The 13,813-nt window shown below is 38.5% G+C and overlaps 1 protein-coding gene across 11 annotated transcripts in view; it reads left to right on the forward strand.

Annotated features, from left to right (window-relative positions):
* r3hdm1 (R3H domain containing 1) overlaps positions 1–11,670 on the forward strand; it is a 42,638-nt gene extending 30,968 nt beyond the window's left edge. For 10 of the 11 annotated variants that reach the window (XM_066687581.1, XM_066687580.1, XM_066687586.1 and 7 more), the window contains 8 exons: positions 2,221–2,378; positions 4,244–4,395; positions 5,468–5,571; positions 7,491–7,660; positions 7,814–7,958; positions 8,184–8,281; positions 9,273–9,357; positions 10,291–11,670. In XM_066687581.1, coding sequence (XP_066543678.1) covers positions 2,221–2,378; positions 4,244–4,395; positions 5,468–5,571; positions 7,491–7,660; positions 7,814–7,958; positions 8,184–8,281; positions 9,273–9,357; positions 10,291–10,637 — 1,259 coding nt within the window. In that variant the 3' untranslated portion in view covers positions 10,638–11,670. The remainder of the gene's footprint in view (positions 1–2,220; positions 2,379–4,243; positions 4,396–5,467; positions 5,572–7,490; positions 7,661–7,813; positions 7,959–8,183; positions 8,282–9,272; positions 9,358–10,290) is intronic. The other variant, XM_066687589.1, reaches the window with a different exon arrangement.
* The last annotated feature ends 2,143 nt before the right edge of the window (positions 11,671–13,813 follow it).

Genomic DNA, 13,813 nt, shown 5'->3' on the forward strand with positions numbered 1-13,813 from the left:
ATGTTAACAGGGATCTTTTCAAGTTTAACAAAGGTTCACTCTGAATTTAACTGGAAGGTTTCATTTTAACTATGTGTGGCTTAAATCCTGGCAGTAATACAGTGAAACACTAAATGTTCTGCCATTCAAAAGGATTTAATTTCGAATACAGGCAACACCGTGAATCCCTGTATTGCCTGTATTATCAGTCCGTGCTTTCATATTGCAATGTGGCCGGATGAAGGCACTTGTGTACAAACCTGTGTTGAGCCAGATCGGGTCTGTAAATTGTGTTCTGGGGCAGCGTTTGACCGGTTCTCACGGGCCAGGCGACATGAACGGCGAACCTGAGCGGCAGGATCCGGGGCCGGAGCACTGTCTGAGAGGACTACGATTCTCACAGTGAACCGGTCTCTTTTTCAGCCCCTCCATTCTCTGCAGTAGTGTGTGTAAAGAACTGCCCAATGATGGCAAGCGGGGGGTTATCTGTCCAGACGCGTGGATCTGGCTCTGTGTTCACTATAGGCTCTGTGCTCGGGACCATCCTGGTGTCAGAGCTGTTTTTGAGCAGGCACTCATTATCACGGTGAGGTTAAAGTATCATGTAATAATCTGTTTTTGCCCCTGTATGTTTTCTTTGGGTATTTATTTTACTATGTTTTTCATCATTTGACTTGTCAACTGGTTGCTTTTGATAATCGGTGTGTTCTGCACGTGTGTTTGCTCTCCTGTGAAGTACAGCTGTTAGTTATCCATGTATCTGACATGCTTCCAGCACTGGTACCAGGCCCTGGGGGGGAAAAAACACAGTGAAGAACTCATTTTAGGTACGCGAGTTTAAACTCTACAAATGATCAAACCCAACACACTGCTTTGATCTTGGTTAAACAACAACTCACAGAAGTGGTTCTATACTATTTTACATTTTTATTATTTTCAGGATTCATGTGCCGTTTCCTGGTGTTGTGCAATTTCATTTTCTGAATTCACTGAAGCCTTAGTTTTAAAATTCAACTCAGCAGCTCTTTGGTTTGATAGTAATACAAAAGGACACACAAAATGTCCACTGAGAAGTGGCTTAATTTAAATATCTTCCATGTAAGAAGGAAAAAAAAATGTTTTGGTTTTATATTTGCATTCACACAAGAGTTTTGCCTAGTTGGCCTGAAGCAGGGAAAAGATGCCACGGAAACCTATAACTGCTTGTGAAAATGTGATCACATACAATGCTACAGAAAGCATCTTATTTTCGTTTTGCTTCTGCTCAGTCAGCTAGAATAGTGTGTACTTAATATTATATTCACTTCATGCCTTCTTTAAGTTGAGGTGAGAGAATTGAGCTATAAATAGACCTCTTCATGTAGCCCTGCAGGGAACAATCTGAGCCATCAATTTCTTTTGTCCCAGTTCGTTTTTCATCTTGTGAAATTGATTGCGGTTGCCTCACCGAAAGCTGGAAGAAATTGAAAAATCTTCATAGCCGTGGTGCTGTCCCTGGGCACTTTGTGTGAGAATTTTAGATAACATCACTAGGGATAACTCCTCTTGTAACCTTGACACCGATGCTGATTCTCATGAAAGGACAGTGCTTTTAAATAGCGTTCTGAAAAGAATATTTAAGTGTCTGTTTCTCTATATATACTTTAATGTGGCCTTTATCAAACCCTTTAAGGGACATCTTGTAAAGGTTGGAAGGGCGTCTTATTGATTGAACCTGCATTTTTATGTGATAATTCAAAAGGCAAGCATTGACATTTTCTGATCCGATGTTGCTGTGGTGTGATCATGAATATTCGGCCTTGCATGAATGTGTGCTTGGAAGGAAATGGTGGACATATAAATTGTGACATCTTCTTTAGTGGTTTGCTGTGTACCTTATTGCACTGCTTTTTTCCCTACATTGTGATATATCATTGTGGATTGAAATTTATGTATTTGCATACATATTTATGACCGGGGTGTTAAGGACACCTATTCATATTTTCTGTCAATTGTTTGTTATTTTTATGCACTCTGTAAAATTGTATTGTATAATTAATCAATCATTATAATTAGATACCTTTTAATAAGCAGTATTGCATAATACAATGTTTTAAATTATCACATTTACCTTCCATAACAGTTTCATTAATTCTCAGGATTCAGGTAATGACAAATCATTGGTGTTGTGTGTACCTGGGTTGTCTTGTTCACATCAAAGCTTCGTCTTCATTTTGTCATCAGCAAACGTTCTTATTTCAGGTTACCAGACTGTGATGCCAAACCAACAGCAGACCTATCAAAACATGGTAGGAGTTCAACAGCCACAGAATCAAAGTCTAGTAAGCAGCCAGCATAGCAATATGGGAAACCAGATGCAAGGCATGATGGTCCAATACCCTTCCATGCAATCCTATCAGGTGTGTAACCCTCATTTCGATTTCTAAAACAATCATTGTTTTAATAGCAATCGGTCACCATTAATTAATTGACTCAATTGAATAAATTATTATTATTATTAGTAGTAGTAGGATTATTATTAATAATAAATGTGAGCATAATATACCATAGCCCCAAACAATTTAGTACAGAACAGTTATAGTAGGACCAGTGAAATTAGCATAATATAAGATGGAAAACTGCAAATTAGGTTAATTTTGCTTGCTCTTGGACTAACTGAAGTTTTTTTTAAATGCTTTACAAATTATTAAACTGCCAGTAAACATTTTATTTCTGAAGAAGGGTGCTTTTGACATCATGATCAAGTGCTCCCAATGTGAAGAGTAGAGGAGTATTTATATTAATAATAATAATATTTATTTCTTAGCAGACGCCCTTATATAAGTGACGTACAAAATAAGAGCATTACAAAAGTGCAATATTACAGTTAAGATCAAAACATAATACAATACATAATGAGTGCATAGGAAAATACAAAATACAACTCCTATATCCTAGATTGTAGATTGTAATAGCTTGTATATCCATCCCTGTATGATATTGTGATGCATTTTTTTTTTTTTAATGTTTAAATTATACATACAGCATTGACCCACTAACAAACTCAGTTTTAATTCCATTTGTAAAAGGCTTTGTCATCAGCTGGCCAACAAATAGTCAATGATTTGAGGAATTGTAACCTCTGTAATAAATGCATAATTTTAGTTTATTTCTATCCCTAATTACCTATAGAACGTCTACACACCCTTGAACTTTTTTCACATTTTGTTGTGCCAGTGATTCAGTTTCATGCATTTAAATGAGGATTGTTTCCACTTATGTACACACCTTACTCCACACTGTTAAGGGAAAAAAAAATCTGAAATATCATAATTGCACAAGTCAAAATCCCTCTGAGTTAATACTTGGTGGAAGCCCCTTAGGCAGCAGTTACAGCTGGCAGTCTGTAACAGCTTTGCACACCTAGATTTGGCAATATTTGATCATTATTCTGTACAAAACTGTTTAAGCTCTGTCAAGTTTTTTGAGGAGCTATGATATACATTTTTGTTTGGATTTAAGTTGGGGCCACTCAGGACATTTACCTTTTTGTTCCTTAGCCACTCCTGTGTAGTTTTGGCTGTGTGCTTCAGGTCATTGTCCTGCTGAAAGATTAACTTCTGTTTCAGTTTCAGCTTTTTTGCAGGACCGCAGGTTCTCCTCAAATACTGTTCTGTACTTTACTCCATTCATTGTCTTTGATTATATATATTTTTTATATATGCCCATCCCCTGATTTGAACAATAGTATTTTCTTTGAAACGCCCTACCTAGCAGTTCTACAAGAACTGCTGAATGTATTCTGAAATCATGTGAATCACAGGTGGAGGTAATTTAACTTGGGATGTGATTTTAAGGAAATTCCTTGCACCTGAACTAATTTAGGATTGCTATTGCAAGGGGGATGAGCACTTACCCATCCAAGCTATTTCTGTTTTAATACACTTTCTTCAGGTCTGTAGAATGTTTTTTCAATTGGAAATTGTGGGTTAGGATGTGTAGATAAATGGAAAACCAAATATATTTGACTGAATTCCATAATTCCAGGCTATAAGGCAACAAAAGGTGGACATTTTGAAAAGGGGGTGTACACTTTCCATTGGCTATGTATATGTGTGTCATATATATAGTATTCCCCTGGGAGACCATTCAGCACATAATTACTTTTTTCGCTTGTTTTGTTGCAGTTATATTTGATCTGTATTTGTGGAAATTGAAAGTGGGGGAGGGGAATAATCAGTCATTTCAAACCATCCTAACCCTTGGTGGCTGTCTGTCTGTGCAGGTATCAATGCCTCAAGGATCCCAGGGCATACCCCAGCAGACCTATCAGCAGCCAATCATAATACCCAATCAGTCAAACCAAGGACCCATACCGGCATCAGGAGTGCAAGTCTATTACAGTGTTATACCACCAAATCAGCAGAATAATATAAGGTTTGTTAAATACTTTCCCACACAAATATTCAATGTGGCATTTTAATGGAGAACAGAGCTGATTTAAAAAACTATTAAGGACAATAATGTCGCTTTCAATTTTCTGGTTGATTGCAATTTCCCTTTTCTCAGTTGGAAATAAATCACTCGAATTGGCAATACCAGAACGATTTATTTTTAGTTTGTTTATTATATGCAGTCTTTGAGGGAACCGGTGTGAGAAGACTGGCTACAGAGAAGTGTTTGAATACATCTAACAGTGACTGGAAATAATCGCAGTTTGTAAATGTCTGAAACGGTGCTGTATCTAACTGTGAAAGCGAAAGAAAAACAGTATTTGATTTATCCTGCCTTCTCGGCTATAAGTTATTTCTCTACACAGTGTTTGTCATCTGTTGCTTCAGTAGCTCAAATAACAGTACAGGCAGGTCACAATCACGTTCTCATTTCTAAACAATGGGGCTCTGTGTAGTAGGTCAATTTCTAACATGATTTATGTGCTAAGAGGTAGAGCAGTTCTTAATATAGCACTGCAGGACCCATGTGCAGATTTGTTTGCTCGGTGCAATCCTTCATGTCTTACCTTATAGACATGTGACTCTCCATGGAGAATAGGCTGTTGCCAACACCTGCTCTGTTCTACATAGCACACACATTCGCTGCATACACATTATAATACAGTATTAAGCTTCTAAAAAGAAAACAATATTTGCTGTACTGTTTTTGAGAAGGGCCTTTAGAATGAATGCATAGTGCAAGCTCATAAGTTCGTAAGATACAATTAAAACTGTCCAGTTGCTGTATTCTTTCTAAATGGAGAACCCAGAGCAACAGACAAAACTAATGGTTGTTAATCAGCAATAAAGTGCTACCAGCATTATCTTCAAACCTAGACAATTTATGTAGATATAATTTATGGGAGGGGAATAAAGTGAAAACTTTTATTCTTATTCTTATTTAGCTCAGAATAACACATTGTTTGCAGGTTCATTCATTTTGTTCATTCAAGGTTGCCATTCTCCAGCTTTGCCACGTTTCATTTTGGTTTTCCCCATGGCGTGTCTGTCTTCAGCTCCTCAGTGGGGTTTCTGCCCCCCCCAGGAACGGAGCAGATGCAGTTCCCCCGGACGTCCCCCCCCTGTGGCTCCCAGCAGCACCCCGGCCAACAGTGTGCAGGTACGCCTCTCCCGCTGACCTCTGACCCCCGGTGCATCCCCACGGCCTTCCTCCCATACCCCTCCACTCAAAACTGAGATGAAAACATTCAAGCCATACGGGAAGGGTTTACGGATTCATTAAAAAAATCTATACTTCAGAATATTGAAATCAATTATATAATGTGTGTTTTTATTTTGTTATCAGAGCATATTTATACATTATTATCCCTATCATGGTATACAGTTCCTCAGCGAATTCTCTTATTTGACAGAGTTTTTAACAAAGAGAATAACCAGAACCTACAACCCTCTGAACACCCTGCTCTCCACAGCTCACTCACATTCAATCTTTTCATTTTCTTTACGTCTTACATACCTTCTCTAAATCCATGCAGCTTTACTTTTTTCGCCATTCAGCTCAAAACCCCCGTTTTCATACAGCGGCCTGGATCAATTGTGTGTGCCCAGAACTAAATTAATTCAATGGAAGTGGCTGTGAAATAAATGAATTTCAGCTAGGCTTTACAGTCCTTAAAAAAAAAAAAAAAAAATTGAATGTTTCGTGATGAAAACATTTTATGGAGATCCGCATTTTTAAAAGCAGAGGGTATTTCATGTTCTCCACAATGAAGGGGAACTGAGTCCAGTCCCAGGTTGTTGATGAAAAAGACGGCAGTGCTTCTCTGTTACCAGCTGTAATGTTTAAGAAACTAATGCATATTACACCTTCCAGCCCTAACAATCTCATTATTGAAAAGATAAGGGATGATAATTATAAAGCAATTCCTTCACTCCTTCATACTGTATTATGGCCATATTAAAAAAAGAAGATGCTATTGTCCTTCTAAATCTAATTTGCGATTTTTGTGTTTCTTCCAGTAATATGAACGTTCCCTTTAATTTTGAGCCACAGTAATAATTCTGATGGCCTTCTCTTTTTCATTTTGTAATTGATCATAATATAGCTTTTTAAATCCTCAAATTAGATTTTTCTACAGAGCAGCAGTGTCTGAAACTCATCATGTCAGACAGGGGGATTACCAAATGAAATGAAATTTTCTTAATCTGCTTGCAGAGAGGATCAAAGTTGTTAAATTTTGCTTTTGAACAAAAACATGTTTTGATTAGTTGTCATATCTTTAGGGTAAAACCATTACAGTTAATTCTGTGAGAGAGGCTTTGCAGGCATGCTTGCCAGTCTCCATGCTATTTCCATCTGTTCCATGTTGTGTCCTTTACCATCGCAGACTGAAAAGGGTTAGAAACTCCGACACTTTCTAACGATGCACTTTCCAAATGTTTTCAATATGAAACCATAGAATTGAATGAAACCAGATTGTTAAATATGATAACTTATCATTTCGTATGTATGTATGCATGTATAAAACCGGTCACCATTAAAAGATTAAATAATATTGTGTTTCTTAATGATGGTTTTATTATAAGCAATATAAACCATCCTGACTAGCCTTTTTGTATTGAACTTTGCTGTTGTGTTTACACTGTTAATGGGATATTTTTAAAAACTTTGAACATGATTAAGAATTTATGCTCATGTGTCCTTGGATCTTGTACTCAATGTCCAATAAGTGATGCATTATTCATAAGTAAACACCCATTCTCACCATATGCTAATATTAAAAAGAGGAAATTAAATTATTTCTGACACATTTATTTTTAATAAAGCCATGGATTAAAGCCATGCTTAATTAAATCTCGAGACGAATTTATGTTCTTTTGAAAAGCCTCATATTAAAAGTAGGGCTCGGAAGAAGAAAAATGTGCCCACTTAGATATAAATGATTTAATTCTTGCACCCCTGTCCTGTTTTATCTTGAATACATTAGTGCAGTGATTTCAAAATAACTGTGCTGTTCATCTTAATGCAAAGTTCACTTACAGATTTCTCCCCCTGTGTGGGGGGGGGTTTGTTTTCAGCTGTGGCACCCCCCCATGGCAGCAGCATGGTCCTGATGCAGCTGACATTACCCACAAACCACCAGCCCAGGGCCCACTCACCGACCCAGTGGAAACACCACAAATACTACAGCCTTGACCACCAGAGGGGCCAGAAATCCACTGAACTCTCAAATTTAGACACTTCACAGGTATCCATGGATTTCTGATATCACTGACATTTGTACTCGATTTTATTGTAGTTTTTTTTTCTGCTCGGTTAATTTTTGTTCAGGTTAGTCCTTTTAGTAATGGTTAATTTCTGTGTGTGTGGATCTCGACCCCCTGTGTTCCTCTCCTTTCAGAGCAGTCCCCAGCTGGGCAGTCCCGCCCGCTCCCCTGCACAGTCCCCCGCCCCCGCACAGCTCACCAACATGAAGAACATCCGTCCTGGACTCACTTCCATCTCTATCATGCCCCAGTTCTCAAGACCGTTAGTCACCGGCCAAGGTAAGCCCTGGGATCGTGTGTGGAAACCGATGCTCGAAAACGGGAGGTGGAAAAAGTATCGTATAGTGTCACTCAATACATTGTAATAGTTTAATTTTTGCATCTGAATTGCATGACAAGACACACTAGCTCTTCGCAATCAAAACATAATGATATATATTTATACATAACCTATATTATGATCCGAGGTGGATGTCATCAATCTCACTGCCCTATATTTCACAGGTGATGCCCGTTATCCCCTCCTGGGCCAGCCACTACAGTACAACCCTCAGATCCGTCCTCCGCTGCTCCATGGGCCGCACATCATCCCCAACCACCAGGTGAGTGTTCGGTACCCGAGGCACAGAGAGCCCTGCTCTCATGCTCCACTCTGCATCGCTCACACCACAACACATCACCTTTACCTCTGATTGGACAATGCGAAGATAAAACCAAAACTATACAAGAAGCGGTGTTATTTTCCTCTGTTCAGACGTATTCTCTCACAGATTGCCCGTGTCTGGCTCTCTTCCTATGCCGGGGATAACAGCGTCGGTCTCTTTGAGCTTATATACAAAAGCTGTGAACATATATACAGTTTAAACCATATTCATGAACAACAATGTCCAAATGATCATCCTCACAAATCTGTGCTATGTAAGTGGGTCATCGGACAGAGACACAGACCAGAGACCTAAGCTGTATAGAGAAGTGAAGTCACTGGGCCGAGTTGGGAACCCATGAAAGGTCTCTTCTAATGCAGACAAGATGATGTCAGCCGCCAGAACATAGACCGTACAGCAGGTGACAGACTGTGTTTGTCCCGTTCCAGCTGAAAAGCAGAAGAGACTAGTTATGTGCTGTTTGTGCTGCTTGGATGGTGCTGCAGTTGAGCCTTATTCTCCACCTATGAGTCACCGGTCATCCTCGAACGCAATTGGTGACGGATGCATCTATTAAAAGCACCTGGTTGTCTGCGCTTTCAAACAAAGACACTCTTTTAATGGATGGCAGTGCCTACCCTCTCTGACACATGCTCGTCTAGAACAGAGTGGCAGAGTTTTAGGGCTCTGTCAATACCGGGCACAGGGTAGTTGAGATAAACTTTGATCGGGTTTGGTTGTGTCCGAGTCCTTTATTCCACCGTGCAGTTACACTATTGTTAAATGTTGTTCCCATGGTATTCAGGCAGCACATTGACCCCCGTATTCCACTGTTCAAAGCTTTGCATATACACTAAGAACAAAGGATTAAAACTGAACAAAATAGAAGATGCCCGTCTTCTGAGTCTTTAAACGCATCAGTAAATGTCAACTTCTTGATTCCTCCCAGGGTCCCCCAGGAATTAGACATGGAGGCAGAGGGAAGAAGCCAACACGGAAAGCACTGTCCACAGATCTTAGTGTAGGTGAACCAGGTAATAGGTGATTTTAGGCATTTTCCCCCTCCCCCCACTCTAAAATAATAAGGACTTCTGGATTTTCTCATCTTATCCACACTGCTTATGCACTTTATTTATTTTTAACCCAAACATTGTCTCTTACAGGCAGTACATTTACCACATACCTGCAAGCATTCAATATTTTAATGTATAATTTAATAGGGTTTTATTGCCATACATTGTGCGCCTAGACCTTCATTGTCACTTACGGGTCACAGTGGATTTAGGTGTGGGATTGTAGAAACCTTTTACCTGAGAAGACAATACGAATCGGAAACAAGGTTCTCTGTGCCGTACTATAAAAGAGCTTAAAAATGCGATTACTTGGAAGTCTGCCTTTTACGTTCGGTAATTACTTTTATTACATGTATAAAATGGAGGCGTATTTAATTATTCTTTATGTACAGTGTGTGGCTACCAGATTATGAGTGAAAAAAAATATTGTGTATCTAAGCAAAATAATTTGCAGTGCTGACAAAATATAAGCGCTGAAAATTGCAGTTTGTGCAGAACCGCTAGGACAGAAACGGGTGTTATAAACAGCAGATGTTAAGAAAATCAAAACTGTACAGATTTGCTGACGATTTAGAAAACATTTCACATTTACAGTTTCACGTAATTTGTACATGTAAAAGTGTTATTATACTCTATTTTAAACGGGTCATTTTTGATATGCGCATAAAAAATGCATTTAAATATGCATATGTGAAATGCCAGATTCTGTAATCCTGTTACATTTTTTTCCCTCCTTTCTAATGAGTAAAAAGCGCAGAATTTCTTAGCTGATGTGGTATTTTCAATGTTGGTTCTTTAAATCAATCTTTTAAATTAAATTGATAGCCACTAAGCTGAAATTAAAGTCTTAATTCTCCTTTCTTGTGTCTTTGTGTTGTTTTCTCTTCTATCTAGTAATTGGGAGAGTCTTAGAAGTAACCGATTTGCCGGAAGGAATAAGCCGCACAGAAGCCGAAAAGCTGTTTGGTGAACTTTGTAAAGTTGGGGCCATAATTAAATGGATTCCAGATCATCAGCCGCAACAAATGCACTGCGGGAGCGGGGACAGCAACGCGCACTTGGACCACTCGAAGCCCCCTTGTGACTTGGCCTCCACGTACACAATCCTAGCGATGTTTCCTTCAAAACATGCTGCTCAGAACGCATTAATAAAACACAATAACTCCTTAAACAAGTTCAAACTGAGAACTAGCAAGAGGCACTACGAATTTCACAACCTGGAGAGAGCTAGTTCTCAGTAGCAGGCACTGCAGCGTCGGACTGGTAGCCTCGGTTACCTCCAGTTGCATTTACCCCTCTTCCTATTTCGCACTCAGTCGGCTTGATTATAATGGGTTTTCACTTGAGTTGTAGAGACTTTGGGAATGTGTTGTCTTTGTAATGTTCTAGCGATTTGGGAAAAAAAAAAAAAAAAAAAAAAAAAGGAAAAAAGAAAGTTCCAAATATCACATTTCTTTTTCAGGATTGACTGGAGCATATCAAAGAGCGGCATGTACACCCCCCCCACCCCACCACAGTTTTGTTTTAGTTTTAGTTTTATCTTTGTGAATTCGTGTCCGATCCAAAGCTCTGTTGTACAGCTGCTTTATTTTGAAATTACAGGTTTATCGCCTCGTTCTTTTTTCCCCCCAGACCATTTAAAGAAGAAAAAACAAATCCACAAAAGAGGATTTCACAGGTTGTCTCTGTTTAGTGTGGTCACGACACAAAAGAGATATCTTGAGCTAGAGAATCGTTTTGTTTTTGTGCCTTCCAGACTTCTATACTGTTCATGTGATAGAAAACCAGATGCCTAGATGTAAAGAACAACTTCTACACAACTAAACCATTAAAGGACCCATGCATTTGTACATAAGTTAAATATTAGCGATTCTCTGAAGTGTGAATGTTAAACTGGCAACAGGCACAAATGAGAACTGAATCCTTGGTTCAAAATACCTGGTTTTAACTTAATTTAAAAAAGTAATATCTCCCGAATGGTGTACTTTTAACGTTATGCTCACCGCTTTCAAATGTTCAGTACCACTTTCTCCCCCACCCCTCCCTGTGTATCTCCAACTGACTCCAACATTTCATTCAAAATTACTTTTTTAATTACGTTCCATGACAAAAGGGGCACTGGAAATCAGTTTGCACATTGATACAACTGAAACCTATTTCTTTTTATTTTACTTTCCTCCAAAACGTGTGGATTATGAAAGGCTGTACAATGTTTGCTGGCGCAAGTCATTTTTATTTCAGTTTGAAACCAATAAATGTTTACAAAATACCAAATGATGATCTCTGTCAAACTATCGACAACTTGTTCCTTGATCGCTATTGAAGAAGACCACTTGTTATATACCAGTTTTATACCAGTTGTCACTTTCTTTGTCTACACTATTAAGGTTGTCTTCCTGCTTGAAGTGCCACGGCCAAAGCAATAATTCAAAACAAAAAATTGCAGAGAAAACATCTCCAAGAAAACATGGCACCCTTTGTGATGTCTCTTGTTTTCTTGGAGTTTGAAATAGTCATTTTCTTTTGCTCTGTGGTAGGTATGCTCATTCCTCAGTCCATTAAACCTTATCCTCATTGTCTAGTTTCATTGCAGTTCTCAGATTAATGTTTTAAAAAGGCCACAGTGGTCCACCATAATCTGTGCAAACGTATGATCTAAAGACTCGTGAGCTGTGTTTTTATAAAAGTGGTTTATAGGTTTGGATTCTGTTTGTTTCTGATTTTAATGTTAGTCCACCAAAGCATATGGCGTCATTTTTTGTACCCATGTTTGCTTAAAGCCATGTCTCTGTCCAACACAGTAACTAACTCTAATCCAAACACAAGACCTTAATATTAATTATTTCCACCCAAGTGTAATACATGCCCATAATAGCGTTTTAAATATTCAGGATTTTACGGTTAAAATACCAATATGGTAATTGTGAAAATGCTTTACTCTAGCATAAAAACCCTTGGGCTGTTGTTTTGGTCTTGTAATTAAGGCTTTAAACATTTAAGTTATTTCTCCTCAGATGTACAATTAAAACGGGTGATTAGGACTGGAATACCATTTACAAATTGTCAGTTTCATGATAGCAGCATTTTTCAGTCTTGTGTGCTTTATTTTCTCATATTCCCTCTCTGTAGTATATTTTTATATTCTAGAAATGTAAATCAATCGCATCCCGTTGAGATAAATGCACACTGTATATACATACATATTCGTGACGGAAAGTAGTGTTGACAAACTTGAGAGCTGATTAATGTTGTTTCAAGGAACTAAATGCAGGATGAATTATGAAATATATCTTCGATATGTGGATGTGAATGTTGATTACCTCAAACCAGGGCCATTGTCGTTGTGGGGGACTGACCTTTCATCCACATTGTCACTGTTTATTTTTTCATTGCGATCACTGAAAAGATTCAACTGAAGTCTACCTCAAGTGCAGGTTTTATCTCTTTATGATCTAGTGTTTGTTACTGCTAGTATTTAAAATTAAAAAGCCTTTACTTCCCCTGTGGGACATGGGAGTTTGATTTACTCTCATAGAGGGCCACCTTTAGGAGCCAAGGTTACAGTAAATCTAAATTGCTCCTTTGAAACCTCATTTCAGGATTTGGATGTCAATTTGTCGTTTGGCATCTCGCAAGCTCCTGAACAGCTGATCAAAGAATGTGGACTTTCCCAACCTGCTCTCACTGGAATAATGCTGAAATCCGACACTGTGGAAGATAAAACGGCCAACTTCCCTGCTTTGATTTCTCTTGGCAGAACAAACGGATGTGCTGCTAAATAGCACTAAGGGCCGGAGACAGTGAAGTGTGAGCATTGTGTTCTAGCTCTGTATTAAAGGAAATTGCAAATCCAAATATTCTTGCACATGTTTGTTTTTTGTAATTATAATAATGTTCTGATATAAAGGGACATTCTAAAATAATAGTAAATAAGAACAGAAGGTCAAAGTGGTTTCAGCTGATTTAGAGGAGGTGAAATGTTGAAAATCATAAAAATAAAATTAGTTTCAGGGGAGAGAGCTCTATCTGCTGGTTGTGAGGTGCTACAACATGCACCCCTCAAAGGAAGCTACTGTGGTTTTCTAGAGAGATCGCTTTCTGATTCAGATATTATTCTTAATGTGAATCTAGTACCCGATATGCAAGTATCAACTTATTGAATGACAGTTTCTGGGTCCCAGTGCTTGTTTGGCCAGACTTTGTCATTAAAAAACAAACAAACAGAATATCATTATCAGTCCAGGTCTGAGTTACTTGATTGTGGGAGTGACGGCATTGGGATTTCTATTTTTGTAACTGGGGGAATAAATACAAATTTAAAAAAGTGTATTGATTTTTGATTTTATTAACATCCCAGCGCACACACACAATATATCTGACCTTAGACCTGAGTGTCACCACTGGTTTTGCCACTTGG

This window comes from Amia ocellicauda, chromosome 16 (genome assembly GCF_036373705.1).
Source record: "Amia ocellicauda isolate fAmiCal2 chromosome 16, fAmiCal2.hap1, whole genome shotgun sequence".
Lineage (NCBI taxonomy): Eukaryota > Metazoa > Chordata > Actinopteri > Amiiformes > Amiidae > Amia > Amia ocellicauda.